We start from the raw sequence: 13,066 nt of genomic DNA, 5'->3' as shown, positions 1-13,066 counted from the left end.
CCATCCTTGTGTTCCCTTTTGGTCTATAAAAGTTCTTTTTATATGGTGTCAAATTTGAGTTTGGTTCTGCGGCAGCATTTGCAATATCCATGAGTTAGAGATGAGTTAGTACGAAAGAATCAGAGTCAACTCCAACAGTGATATCCTCTTGCCTGGTTCCCACCTCTGGTCAAGACTTGTACTATGACTAACCTAGCTGTCACTAACATGGAACATGAGTAGTTTGACTACAGTTGGCCTCTAACCCTGCCTAAAGCTTACCTCCCTCTATCACACTGCTCTTGCCTCCAGGGGAGAAAGAAAGGGGGTGCTATAAGAATCAGACAACGTCTTCCCTTTTGTTCTCATACAACTTAAATCCTGCTTCTTCTTAAACCTCAAGGCTACTGCAGCCATACCCAAACTCTTAGCTTTCCATCAACAAGCTTCCCAGCAGCCCCTGGCCCACTCACCAGTTTTTCTAACAACTTCAGGGACATCATGCTTTTCTCTTTCCAGCTGGGTACTATGTTCCCTTTTCTCCCTTTGGACTATTAATTTTGATATCCTCAATCATCTTGCACATTGTAAATGTATTTATAGAAATTGATGGAAAGGAACATTTAATCTTTAGAACTTTGCTTTTCTTCTCAGAGTTTCCTCCCTTGGAGATTCTGTCTGTTCTCATCATTCCATCTATTTCCTACCTCTATGTGGATGTCTACTGACCTCCCCCAAAAGGCATTTTTCCAGAATTTATTCTCTCTAGGTCTAGCATTTAGTTTTGCCTGCAGAGTTAATCTTGGTTCTGTCTTCCCAATTTCCCTTTCATCATCCACAACACGATTGATTTCTTGATCCTTTACATTTCCAACCTGGGAATTATCTTTGATTATTTTTAGGCCTATCACTTCCTAATTATTTGCCAAATTCTGCTCACCCTAACTCCATTGGGCCCATTAACTTTGTCCATTGCTTCCTCCTCTTCCCTGTCTGTCCCCGAGGGACACCAGAGCCAGATTAGTGTTCCCAGATTTTCTCTTCCATCGAGTGTGTAAGTATCCGTGTCGCCTGCCACCCACTTGTGAGGCTCAAGTGAGAGGACATAGTCAGCAGGTTAAACACACAGACAACATGGGGCTCAAAGTCCTTAGCGATTATTTTACAGTTGAAGGATGAGACGCCCAGCGTAGATAACACTCTGGTTCCTGTCGCCGTCAGTCAGACTCGCTTTCCAGCACCTCCTCCATTACTCCTCTGTCGTTGACGTCTTCCTTCCTTCCTTCACACCTTTGCTACAGACCCAGCCCGTGCGGGCTGCAGCCTCCTGATTCCAGCCGGGCCTGTAAACCTACTCCAGCCACACAGAACCCCAGCTCCAACACACCCACGGAAGAATCCGGAGTCCCTCAAGAGAGCAGCCATTGGCCAGCCCGCCCCCCTCCCCGCACCTCATTGGCTATCATACTGCAGGTCCCGCCCCCTCAGCGCCTCGGGTTCCAGCCGCGGTGCAACAGTCTAATAAGTGAAAAATGGCGGGAAAGGTCACGATTAAGCGCGCAGGGCAACAGCGCAACGCTGGCCTGGGAGCCGGCAGTGGCCGAGGAGCCCTCGACGATAGCCTCAAGGCCACCTCCTCCTCACACGCTCCACTGCTACGGAACCACGGGGTGGGCGGCCGTGCGCTCCAAGGCCCCGGGCCCGGGGCTCCACGCGGCGCCTCGGTCCGGAAAAGAGCGCTCGGCCGGTCGGGCAGGCGTCGCTCACACCACTGAGGCGAGCCCGGACACGGAAGCCACCTTGTTGTCCTCGGCCCAGGGCTGCAGGTTCTGCAGCGCGAAGAGCGACGAGTTGTGCAGGCAGAGCGGGTCCGGGGGCAGCGGCGGCCGTAGCGGCCGCGGTAGTGCGTCCTGCTGGAGGTGCAGAAGCAGTCGGCCCGCACGGTGCCGCTCTGCCTCGCGCTCCTCGGCCGTCTGGCGCCTGGGCGGGCGGAGACGCGGGGTCAGCGAGGCCGGCCCTCGCCCTACCCACGCCTCACCGCCACTTGGCCCGGCCCGGCCCCTCGCCCGCCCCGCGCCTCACCGCCACTTGGTGCGCCGGTTCTGGAACCACGTCTTGACCTGCGCGTCGGTCATGCGCAGGGCCTTGGCCAGCGCCGCCCTCTCGGCCGAGGCCAGGTACTTCTGGCGCAGGAAGCGCCGCTCCAGCTCCAGCACCTGCGAGCGGGAGAAGGATGTGCGCGGCTTCTTCCGCTTTGGGGGGGTCCGGTTTTGGTAGGGGTGACCTATACGGCGCGTCCCGGAGAAGGGCGAGAGCGCCGCTACGGGGAGGAAGAAAGAGCAAGGCAGGGTTTTCGGGGAGGCCCGAGGTGTCACTGAGAAGAGAGCGCGGCTGCCGATGCTGCAGAGCTCCCGCGCCCGGTCCCTACGGTGCCCCAAGCTCGACCCCGCACCAGTAGAGGCTTCTAGACAAGAAAAGGCCTCGGAAATGGCCCTCCCACTTGGGTGAGGGAGAGACGTACCCCGTAACTTCACCCTGCCCTTCCCGCGGTGTGGACAGTGAACTGCAGAGGAGGGCGCGGGCATCGACGGCAGCTACCTCCCCAGCGCCTCTCAGCAGCGGGACCAAGAGATACAAATTGAGGGAGGATCCCCTGGGATTAGGGGCGGAGGGTACGAAAGGGGACCTTGAGTTGGAGCAGAAGGATCAAAGATGAGGAAACCGGGTCAGTGTGGGGCATGAAGCTGGAGGGATCGGGCAACCTCACCAGTGAGCCGGTCCTTGGCATAGCGGCGGCCGCTGTCCATCCAAGGGAAGGTGAGTCCCGCTAGGCCCCCGGCGCCGCCCAAACCCGAGGGTCCAGGAACAGCAGGCGCGCCTCCCGCGGGCGGCTGCACTGGCAGCGGGCGGTGCGCCGGGACGCGGATCACGCCGCCCGGGCCCACACCAGAGCTGCCTGGTAGCGGGGCCAGCGAGCCCGCGGGACCGTAGCTTGAGGCTCCGTGAAATCCACCCGAGAACGCCGCACTCTCCCCATGGCCCTGGCCCGCTCGACCCGGGCCTAGGCCGCTCCCGGGGGGTTCCGGGCAGCTCAGGATCTGATCGATTCCGAAGCTGATTGGCTCGTGGTGCGGGAGGTTGTGCGAGGCCAGCACCGCCGGCTCCATGGGTCCGGGTCAAGGAGGACCGCAGGAGGCTTGGCAGTTGGGGAGGGCGCCCCAAACAGCTCTGGGAGCCCAGCAGCGGAGCGTTTGGGGCGGTGGCCTCAGGGGCCTGCGGGGCTGGCCGTGGAGAGGCGCCGGGGCCCCCAGGACATCTTCATCCCTGTGTACGGGGAGTAACCGCGCCCGTGCCGGCCTCTGCCGGGCGTCGGCTCAGGGACTCGCATCCCGGGGGAGCGCGACCGACTGGGGCCCCAGGAGCGCCCTTGCTGACTCTGAAGAGCAGATAGACGCTGGACTGCCAGGGCCTCTGCCCGAGTCCGGGGTGGAGAGGGTTGGCCGGCTTGGGCTGGGGCAGTGACTGACAGATCAGCCTCGGGTGGGCAGTGGGGGCTGGGGGTAGGGCAGGGGCGGGGCCGGGCCTGTTAAAGGGGAAGAGACGCCTGTTTGCTCTGAGCGCGGGGAAGACTGGCCGGCGGGAATGGTGGGGGTGTTGGAGGGCGGAAGGTGGCGAGGGTGTTATGAACTTGCACGGGAGGGGCCGGTGCTTGGGCCGCTGCTCGCTGAGTCAGCCGAGATGCGCAAGGCAACTCCATCCTCGCTGGCCTCCGCCTTTGGGGTTTCCTCGGCCTCACCGGCTTCCTTGCAGGTGCCTCCTCCCACAGCCCCCACTCTTCGCCTCCCGATGGGTCCTGCCTGACGACTCCCGAATTCGTTGTGGCCCCCGCCTAAATGCTCTCGAAGACCAAATCTCGTTGTGGCTTTCTGGCTGCGATGGGAAGCGGCTGGGGAACGGCGCTGGCGAGTTGGAGGCCCGGGAAGAGGACAGGTGTGGGAAGGCGGTGGCAGGGCGTCCGGTGGGCTGGGGCGGGGAACAACTACTCTGGGCCAGTGATCCTGGTGCTCCTCCCGGCCTCTCCCGTAGGGGCCCTAGCTGCATTCGGGAGCGCCCGTAATGGGTGCCCAGTGTTTCTTAGAATTTCGATTTTCTGAAATCGGTGTAAAGCGGACCCGTGGCTCCACCCGAGCCAACTCAGGTCGGTGGGGACTTGGGGCTGGCGTTCTGCCCCCGACAGGGAACCACCAACGCGGGATTCTGCCCCTCCACTCTGCGCCCAGGAAGTCTATTCTCACACACTCCCGCCCACCCCCGCAAAGGCGGGAGGACGAAATCGCCACAGGCGACACTTTGGACCTCACAGAAGTCTTCGGAGGATCCTAACCGCCTCATTTCGCATAGCTGCTTCACTCCACCCAAGCCCAGGAAACTGTGCCTGGAGCGTGTCAGAGAAGGGAGGTGGGGAAAGACAGAAGCCGCTCGGTGACCTTGTGACCTCTTGCCGAGGACCCAGGAGCTGGGAGCGTGTGAACTCTGCATCCTTCCCCGGGATGGGACCCGGGGCCGGCCGGGCCCCTGTGCCTTAGACCCGCCCCTGCCGCCACCCAGCCCGGTGCAGGCCGCCATAATCGGGTTAGCTGGGTCGGAATTACATTACCTTCCCCGGCCCGCCCCGGACCCCGGGGTTGGGGGGGCTGGTTCCTGGCGCCTCTGAGCCGGTGAGACTGGGCGCCTGGAGGGGGATGTTCTTACCATCCCTTGGAGGGTGGGCACCGATGAGCAGCTTGGCCTGCTTCGGCACGTGGTGGCCAAAGTACCCCGCCCCGCTGTGCCAGCCCTAGCCCCTCCACTGCAGCCCACTCCGGTGCTCCCCTACAGGCTGCCAGTTACCCATGTGAGCCGAAATGCCTTCTAAGTCTGGTAGATGGGTCTCCCTGGGAGCACGGATATTCCAGTTGATTCTCCAGGATCTCTTGGGGAAAACTCTGCCCCTCCTTTCTCCCTAGCAGATGGGCTGGCAGCCTGGCGCCTAGGGCAGGGTAAGGGGTCTTTTCTCTCCAGGGAACCAGGAATGATATTTGGGCATCTGGGCAGGAAGATAAGGAAGAGAAAGAAGGGAGTAGGCTTTCTCCTCACACAAAGCCACCAGCCCCTCAGTGTTCTCAGAAAACCTCAATCTGAAGGGGGTGAACGATGGGGGAGGGAGGCAGTGGGCATCAATAATATGTGACATCCTCCCCCAGTCTTGTCCACCTCCATCATCCATTTCTCCAGCTATTCCCCCACCCTGCCAACAATCCCTTCTGAAAGGGTTGCCGGGGCGGGGGGGGCGGGGGCGGGTATTGCCACTTTGGCAGCTGTTTTTGTCTTGGTGAAGAAGACATATATCACCACCTCCCCTAAGCCTTCACAGAACTCCAAGCATCTTTTCTCAGCAGTAGAGGGGTTGGGGCTACTAGAGAGCATGAAACCTCTACTGTTCAGGCAAACCCTTCAGAGATAGCAATGGGCTGGATTTCCCTGGATGAGAACAGAGAGCCTAGGGAGACAGTAAAGTAAATAAAGTCTCTCAAGGGGACTGGCCTGCAGGTTAGGAGTTTGTCAGTCCCCTTTCCCACTCCAGGGGCGGGCCTCAGGAGACAGTGAGCACTAGTGTGTCTCCAATCAAGCGGAATAAATCCTTCTTGAATGAATCAATGAGTGAATCAATGCAAGTGAAAAAGGCAGCATCATGCAGACCTGTATACCTGCTTACTCTACATTCTTTTTTTTTTTTTTTTTTTTTACATCCTGCCTTTTGAGGTCAGCACAGATGGCACGGCCACCCAGAGATTACCCAACTGATCCTTGGAGGAGAATGGTCACAAACCTGGTAGTGTATACACATCTTCTGGGGATTAAAAAAAAAAAAGATTTCAGTTCTCTGCTTCAAGAACAAAAGGCATCAAATTCTGTCAGCCACAGTCCTAGGAATTTCTCGGCTTGCCTCCACCTTGCTAGTTCCCTGATTCTCTAGCAGGATGGTTCCTGCTAGTTTCTGTTGAAGAGAGGCTCTGGAGTCAGCACCCCCGCCTCTCATACACACTGCCTTGGGTCCATCTCACCATATCTTACATGCGTGTGGCTGCCCAACTCTTCAAGTGTTCAGGCCTTCAAACCTGCAGCTTCAAAGGGAGAGGCCACATTCCCAGCCCATGCTCCTGCATCTTCTCTTCCATCCTCCTGTTGGTGCCATGTCCCCACTCCTGTATCATCATTTTTCTTATCAATTTAGTCCTTCCTACCCCCAACTGTCTTAGGTCTCTACTATCTGGACAAAGTCTTTGCCCAACTCCTGAAGAGAAATTATGTGTTTCTTTTTCCCTTTCACTGCCCATACCCATTGCCTCCATTTCCCCATTATTTATTCTTTTAACCCACCGCAAGCTGGCTTCACTACATGGACCCTTTCTCAGAGAGCTCCCGTGTCCAGTGTCTGTTATCCAGGACTTCTCTGACATGTTTTACTTTGTTGACCATCAACTATTTCTTGAAATGTCCATTCTTTTGGCTTCCATAATATCATATTATTCTACATCTTTGGACATTCACAGTCACTGCTTATGTTTTTCCTCCACTGACTTTTCTTCTTCCACCAAAGACTGTGAGCATTCTTCAGAGCTCAGACTTCAGCTTTACCCATCTCTACATCTGCTCATGTTTCATCCATTCCAATAGTTCCATCTATTACAGCTACCCAGAAAACTCTGAGACCTCAGTCCCTGGTTCTGACACTTGCTGTGTTCCACCCCACCATTCTAGTTTTCTGGCAAGCTCCACCTGCTTTCGCTCTAGCCACCTTAAGTCCAACAGGCTGGAGGAAATTATTCCCCTCAAGCTCTTTATTCACTTCCTCCTATTATTCTTTTCTTTGAAATGTTTCATACACAGTCGTTCCTTTCCATTTCCACAGATAAAAGCCTAGTCTAGGCCATCATCACCACCACCTACATTCATGTGTTCATCCAGAAAATTTTGATCCTGGCACTGGAAATATAGTTGTAAATACAACAAAAATTCCTGCCATTGAGCAGCTTACATTCTAGTGGGGGAGGCAGGTGAAAAAGGAAATATATACAATAAACTTAATAATAACAATGCTAAGAAGAAAAATAAAGCAAGGAAGGGGGAAGAAGAAGTGTAAGAGTGGGGGATTATGATTTATCTAGATTGATCACAGAAGGCCTCATGGAGTAAAGACCTGAAGGAAGAAAAGGGCCATTTGGATATCTGAGCATTTCAAGTTGGGGACATGAGAGTATATCCTGGTGTATCTGTGGAACAAACAGTGAGGGGGTCCAGTGTGTCTGGAGAGACTGAGGGACTGCGAAAGACCATGCAAGGCCTTGAAGGCCATTGTAAGACTTGGACTTTTATTCTAATTGAAAAGAGAAGCTATTGGAAGGTTTTAAACAGAAAAGTAAGACACCTCATTTTTAAATTTTATTTTAAGCAACTTTCTTAAGGCAAAACTGAAATACAATAAACTGTACATATTTAAAGTGTACAATTTGATACACTGACATATGTATACACACATGAAACCATCAACACAATCAAGATAATAAACATCCATCAACTCAAAAAAACTTCCCATGTATCCTTTTTTATTCATGTTTTACCGGAATCACTGTGAGCTGCTATGTTTAGAATAGGCTAAAGAGGGGTAAAGGTAGAAGCAAGGAAAGCAGGCAAAAAGCCATTGCAATCATCCAGATAAGAGATAATGGCATCTTGGAACAGAGAGGTAAGCAGTGGCTGTAGTGAGAAGTAGTTGATTAAAATATCACTAATCTCATAATTCCTTACTGCTAATTCACTCTGAAGATAAATGAACAAGTATGTTTCTTTCATAGGATAACTCCCTCTCTTCAAAAACGTCTTTTAGCTCCCTATTGCCCTCAGGCTAAAGTCCCAACTCCACAAGGTTCTGCTTCTTTTATCACTACTCTCAGATCTACACCTGGGCTTCAGTCCAGTCCCTCTCCGTTCATTCCCCTCCACTTTGCCTTTCTTTTCTATTTCCACCACACTCCTTTCCCCACCCCCACCCCCAATCTCTAAATTGTGCCCACACAAAGACCCAATTCCTCCAGAAAGTCTTTCGGGGTCTCCACTGGTATCTCTCCCTTCTTGAGTCTCCAACTGCACCTGATGTTAATACTCCACAGTAATTTTATCCTTATTTTGTTTTTGTTTTTTTTTAATCCCACTTTTTAAAAAGTACCTAGGGACGTCGGTGTACCAGCTCTAGGGCCCCTGCGTCCTCCCAAAGTACGGGACTGGGCCTATGCTACCGCAGGAGTTCGCTGCCTCAGCGTGTCCGTGTGTGGTAGTGTCCTAGCCGTCCTCCCCTCCTTCCTGGGCATCTGCTCTGCATTAGTCTGTCCCAGGCCTCCGCAGGCGCCGATGATTGAATCATCATCATTAACCAGGGCCTGCTCCCCCATCCTCGGCGGCAGGGGGGAGTGTGGGGGCGGGGGTACGATCACTACCAAGTCCCTGGGGGTCCCTCCTTCCCCTCCACCCTCTACGAGATTCCGCAAAGCTCCGAGAAACCCCCGCTGTGAAGCCGGGACAAGGCCCACCATCGGGATGAAGCTCCGTAATGCGGACGCGTCAGCCGCGGAGGGCGACACAAGTAGAGGGCCCCGGAGGGGCTTCTTTAGCAGGGACATCATCACAGGAGATCGACGACCGTGAGCGGTAGCGGGAGGAGACCGCCGGGCCTTTGGGAGTTGAAGGCGGCAGTCTTTTGGAGGCTCCAAAAGTTAGTCCCGAGGTCGTGTAGGGTCTATTATGATGATTACTACAGGAGCTCAAAGAGATAGGACCCCTTCCCAGGCACCCCCCGACTCCCTAATTACAGATTGAGGAGGGGGAGGGGCCAGTGGGGCTCAGGTGAGCACACGGGGAGAAAGGGACATGGGCGGGGCCTTACAGAGGGTCAGCGAATCCGAAAAGACCTAAGCCTTCGTTGCGAGGCGACAAGTCCCGCCCCGCAGGCGGCACCGGAAGTGGCCGGCCGGGATCAGCCTTTAAGATGGCGTCTCCTCAGGGGGGCCAGATTGCGATCGCGATGAGGCTTCGGAATCAGCTCCAGTCAGTGTACAAGATGGACCCGCTACGGAACGAGGTGCAGGGGCGGCAAGGTTACCACTGTGGTCGGCTAGCGGTGCGAACTGAGGCCGGCTACAGGACGGGCGGTGGCTGGCCGGGCGCCAGTGCGCCTGCGCAGAGACAGGGTGCCCAATGCGCCTGCGCGATTGCGGTCGGGTTGCCAAACTCCAGGCTAGGACGCCTGCGCATTGTGCCGCTCACTCTTTGTAGTCTCCCCTGGGAAAGGAAGGTGGAGCGCGTTGGCTTGGAGGGAGACCCCGCTGTGCGCGGAGCCCTCTGCTGGGCGGAGGGGGAGTGTCAACCACCGGGAGCTAATCGGCTGACGGCGCAGGGTGCGGTGTTGGCCTTGGGGTCTGATGAGAGGCGACTCCCAAGTTGTGACGGCACACGGGTTGGGGTTGGGAGAGTGGGCGTTGACGGAGGGTGTGTCCGCAGGAGGAGGTCCGAGTAAAGATCAAAGACTTGAATGAGCACATCGTCTGTTGCCTGTGCGCAGGGTACTTCGTGGATGCCACCACCATAACAGAGTGTCTTCATACGTGTGAGTGCCCAGGACCCTGGCTGTTTCTTCCAGGCCCCACTTCCCACTAAGCCGGCTGCCAGCCTCTAGGCTGCTTGCCCCAGCCACCCAGGCAACCCACCCAGCCCATGAACCCGATTTCCAGAGGGCCCGAGAGTTTGCTTTTCTCTTCTTGCAGTCTGCAAGAGTTGTATTGTGAAGTACCTCCAAACCAGCAAGTACTGCCCCATGTGCAACATCAAGATCCACGAGACACAGCCACTGCTCAACCTCAAACTGGACCGGGTCATGCAGGACATCGTGTACAAGCTAGTGCCAGGCTTGCAAGACAGTGAGTAACCAACCTGACTTTGAGGGCCCTCTAGAGGACTGATGCTGGGTGGCAGCTTGAGATGACAAGGGCTTTGGTAAAGAGGTTGACAGCTAGAGGGACAAAGAATGAGGGAGGGCTTATATTTTACTTCCTGTACTCCACTCCCTTCTAGGTGAAGAGAAACGGATCCGAGAATTCTACCAGTCCCGAGGCTTGGACCGGGTCACCCAGCCCAGCGGGGAAGGTATGTCTCTTGGTAGCAGGAGGGTAAGGTAAAACCCCCAGCGCATTCCTCCTGCCCAGTTTTGCTCCCCGGGGAAAAAGGTGTGTGGAACATGTGCCATTCTCCTCATTACTCTGTCTTTCTCAGAGCCAGCCCTGAGCAACCTTGGCCTCCCCTTCAGCAGCTTCGACCACTCAAAAGCCCACTACTATCGCTATGATGAGCAGCTGAGCCTATGCCTGGAGCGGCTGAGGTGAAGGACAGGTCATGGGCTATCTGAAGTGACAGTGACAATGACCCAGAGGCAGGGAGGGGCTCAGGGAGAGGGCGAGCAGTAAGGGGAGTGTCTGTTCACTTGGAGAGAGTATATCATGGTTCTGGGCAGGGGACGGGGGAAAGATAGAGCTCCCTAACCTGTGTCTGTTTCCCTCCAGTTCTGGCAAAGACAAGAATAAAAGCGTCCTGCAGGTGAGAGGGACTGAGGGGAGGGCCTCTCTAAGGAGACTCACCTCCCCATGGCCCTTCCCTCACACACCTGTTCTCTTCCTTTCCCTCCCCACCCCCAGAACAAATATGTCCGATGTTCTGTTAGAGCTGAAGTTCGCCATCTCCGGAGGGTGCTATGTCACCGCTTGATGCTAAATCCCCAGCATGTGAGTATCCCATAGTAGTTTTTTTTGGGGGGCGGGGGCTAAGAAAGGAGGAACAGAGTATAGGGTAGACCAGGGTAGTTCTTGACCTGTGCAAGAGGATAGTTCTTAAAACTGTGCCCCTATCTCCCTCCTAGGTGCAGCTCCTTTTTGACAATGAAGTTCTCCCTGATCACATGACCATGAAGCAGATATGGCTCTCCCGCTGGTTCGGCAAGGTGAGCCAGTGCCAAGGCAGTCTCCAGGGCAGGGGCAGGCTGAGGGGGCCGCTTGGGTAAGAATGTTCCCACTGACTACTTCTTCCCTTTGTTCTCTCCTTAGCCATCCCCTTTGCTTTTACAATACAGTGTGAAAGAGAAGAGGAGGTAGGGGCCAAGCCCCCACCCATCCCTCTGCCCTTCCCTCCCCAGATATTTATGTGAAATTAACCTTGGCTTTATTTTTTGAAATAAAAGCTTTAAAAAAAGCATCTTTTTCCTTTTTTTCCTGCCACACACTCATGCTTTGTCCTGTGTCCTGCTTCCCTCTTGAGTTTCATCAAGAAGGAGGGCCTCTCTATGTTGGTGTTCCCTCAGTGAATTGCCAAAGGAGAGAAGTAGAGGACCCTACATATGTAAAACTCTGAAGGTGAGCTAAGTGAAACCAGGTTATTCATACCAGCTCTTTTTGGTGAAGGGAAGGGGAGCTCTCACCGTCCTTGAATGTTGCCATATATAATGCAGGCCTGAGTGGAGGTATCCTAATTCAATAGTGGTGAGAATGGGGCTAGGGTTTGACAGTGGCCACTGCAGGACGAGGAAGAGTGATATTTGAAAGAAAATACAAAGAATTGCACTATGGGAGGAGCCTTAAAAAAATTGGGATGCAAGAACACATGGGGATAGTCACAGTTGGAAACCTGGCTGTCCATGTGAGATTCAGTGGGCCTTCAGGTACCTGGGCTAGGTGAAGCCAGGGTGTGGTGAGGGTAGTTGAAAAGAGGGAACTGGTGCCCAGAAGAGGCACTTTTTAGGAACAAGAGGGAAGCAACAAGGCGAGAACTTCATTGAGTAATTCAGCAAGCATTCCTTGTCTGTTTGAGCCAGACAGTAACAGAGGAGGGGACTGGAGGCCAAAGCAAGGAGTTCCTGAAGGAAGCTAATGGGCTGCTGTGGAATGTGGGACAAACTGGATGGCACAGGCAGCATAAATGTTAAACCTGATTTTAAAGCCTGAATCTGGCGCTGGCCAAGATCTGACTCCATGAATTCAAGGGGGTCATTGGGTATAGCTTGTGAGGGCTGAAGGTGCCTGAGCTTCCCCAGATGGAGATTGGGTGGCAGAGGGCCTAGGGGAGGGCCACAGTGAAGGTGGCCTGAACTGGCTAAAAGAGCCAGAGACTCAGGGGCAAAAACCTGAGCCCTCTCCCAGGGCACGGTAGGCGTGGGCTTCCCTCCCCATGGATGAAGCTTGTAGGCCAAGAGAAAGGCACATGTGGAGAGACTGCAGACAGCAAGGCAGAACCCTTGGTGCACTCTGGGCAGGCAGCAGGGACCAGGGTAGGGACACTGCAGGGCCATTGGCCCAGGCCCAGTTCCTTCCTGGCACCATCTCCAAGATTCCCGAGCCTCACATGTTTCAGGCCTCAGGCCTGGAATGCGCCCACCCTCCACCGCCCCCACCAGCTGTCCTTGAAAGCCTAAGTGTCACCTCCTCCAGAAAACCTTCCCTCAGCCAGAATCAGGGCTTTTTTCAGTGTCTTTGGCCTGCCTCTATACCAGCATATAGCTGGAGGTTTTTGATGAATTATATCTATCCCAGGGTTCCCCATTCTCTTCTCCCTGAATTTAAGCTCTGGGTACTCCCAGGCCTACTCAAGCATGCAGCACTTAGACTGTTCTCAAGGCATTTGTGTGTGAAAGGGCATTTCCGGGGGCGGGGGCGGGAGGGGTGTGTGTGGTAGTGGAGGTAAGGAGAATGGAAACGCCCCTGCAGAGTAGTCAGGTAGGGGCTTGGCGGCAGCTTGACATCTAGCAGGCCCAGTCAGAAGATAAGGCTGCTGGAGACGGGAGACCTGAGAACCAAGCCTCAGGATGAGGCCTTTGATGACACATGGCTTGCGGCCAAGAAGCAGCGGAAGGCGCTCAGGCCTGGATCTGGGTTGGAGCGGCTCCCCGCCTCGCCCCCAGCTCAGAGCCTTTTTTTTTTGTCTGTCAGCCGGGGTGGCAGTGGTGGCGGTAGCT

At 54.9% G+C, this 13,066-nt stretch overlaps 2 protein-coding genes across 3 annotated transcripts; one reads left to right on the top strand and one right to left on the bottom strand.

The window, feature by feature from the left end:
- Window positions 1-1,742: 1,742 nt before the first annotated feature.
- TLX2 (T cell leukemia homeobox 2) lies at window positions 1,743-3,146 on the bottom strand. The gene is made up of 3 exons (XM_061168470.1): window positions 2,747-3,146; window positions 2,062-2,299; window positions 1,743-1,959 (listed from the first exon to the last, which is right to left on the bottom strand). The coding sequence occupies exons 1-3, from the start codon at window positions 3,144-3,146 to the stop codon at window positions 1,743-1,745; spliced, it is 855 nt and encodes a 284-aa protein (XP_061024453.1).
- Window positions 3,147-9,020: 5,874 nt separating this feature from the next.
- PCGF1 (polycomb group ring finger 1) lies at window positions 9,021-11,305 on the top strand. Of its 2 annotated transcripts, XM_061211089.1 has the most exons (9): window positions 9,023-9,154; window positions 9,574-9,679; window positions 9,837-9,989; window positions 10,144-10,215; window positions 10,342-10,447; window positions 10,629-10,662; window positions 10,761-10,847; window positions 10,982-11,062; window positions 11,166-11,305. In XM_061211089.1, the coding sequence occupies exons 1-9, from the start codon at window positions 9,062-9,064 to the stop codon at window positions 11,211-11,213; spliced, it is 780 nt and encodes a 259-aa protein (XP_061067072.1). In that variant the 5' UTR covers window positions 9,023-9,061; the 3' UTR covers window positions 11,214-11,305. The 2 variants fall into 2 exon arrangements, with proteins under 2 accessions (XP_061067071.1, XP_061067072.1); XM_061211088.1 differs by lacking the exon at window positions 11,166-11,305 and having other exon boundaries at window positions 9,021-9,154; window positions 10,982-11,159.
- The last annotated feature ends 1,761 nt before the right edge of the window (window positions 11,306-13,066 follow it).

Source organism: Eubalaena glacialis, chromosome 14, assembly GCF_028564815.1.
Source record: "Eubalaena glacialis isolate mEubGla1 chromosome 14, mEubGla1.1.hap2.+ XY, whole genome shotgun sequence".
NCBI classification, from domain to species: Eukaryota; Metazoa; Chordata; class Mammalia; order Artiodactyla; family Balaenidae; genus Eubalaena; species Eubalaena glacialis.
This window is presented reverse-complemented; position numbering and strand designations above follow the sequence as displayed.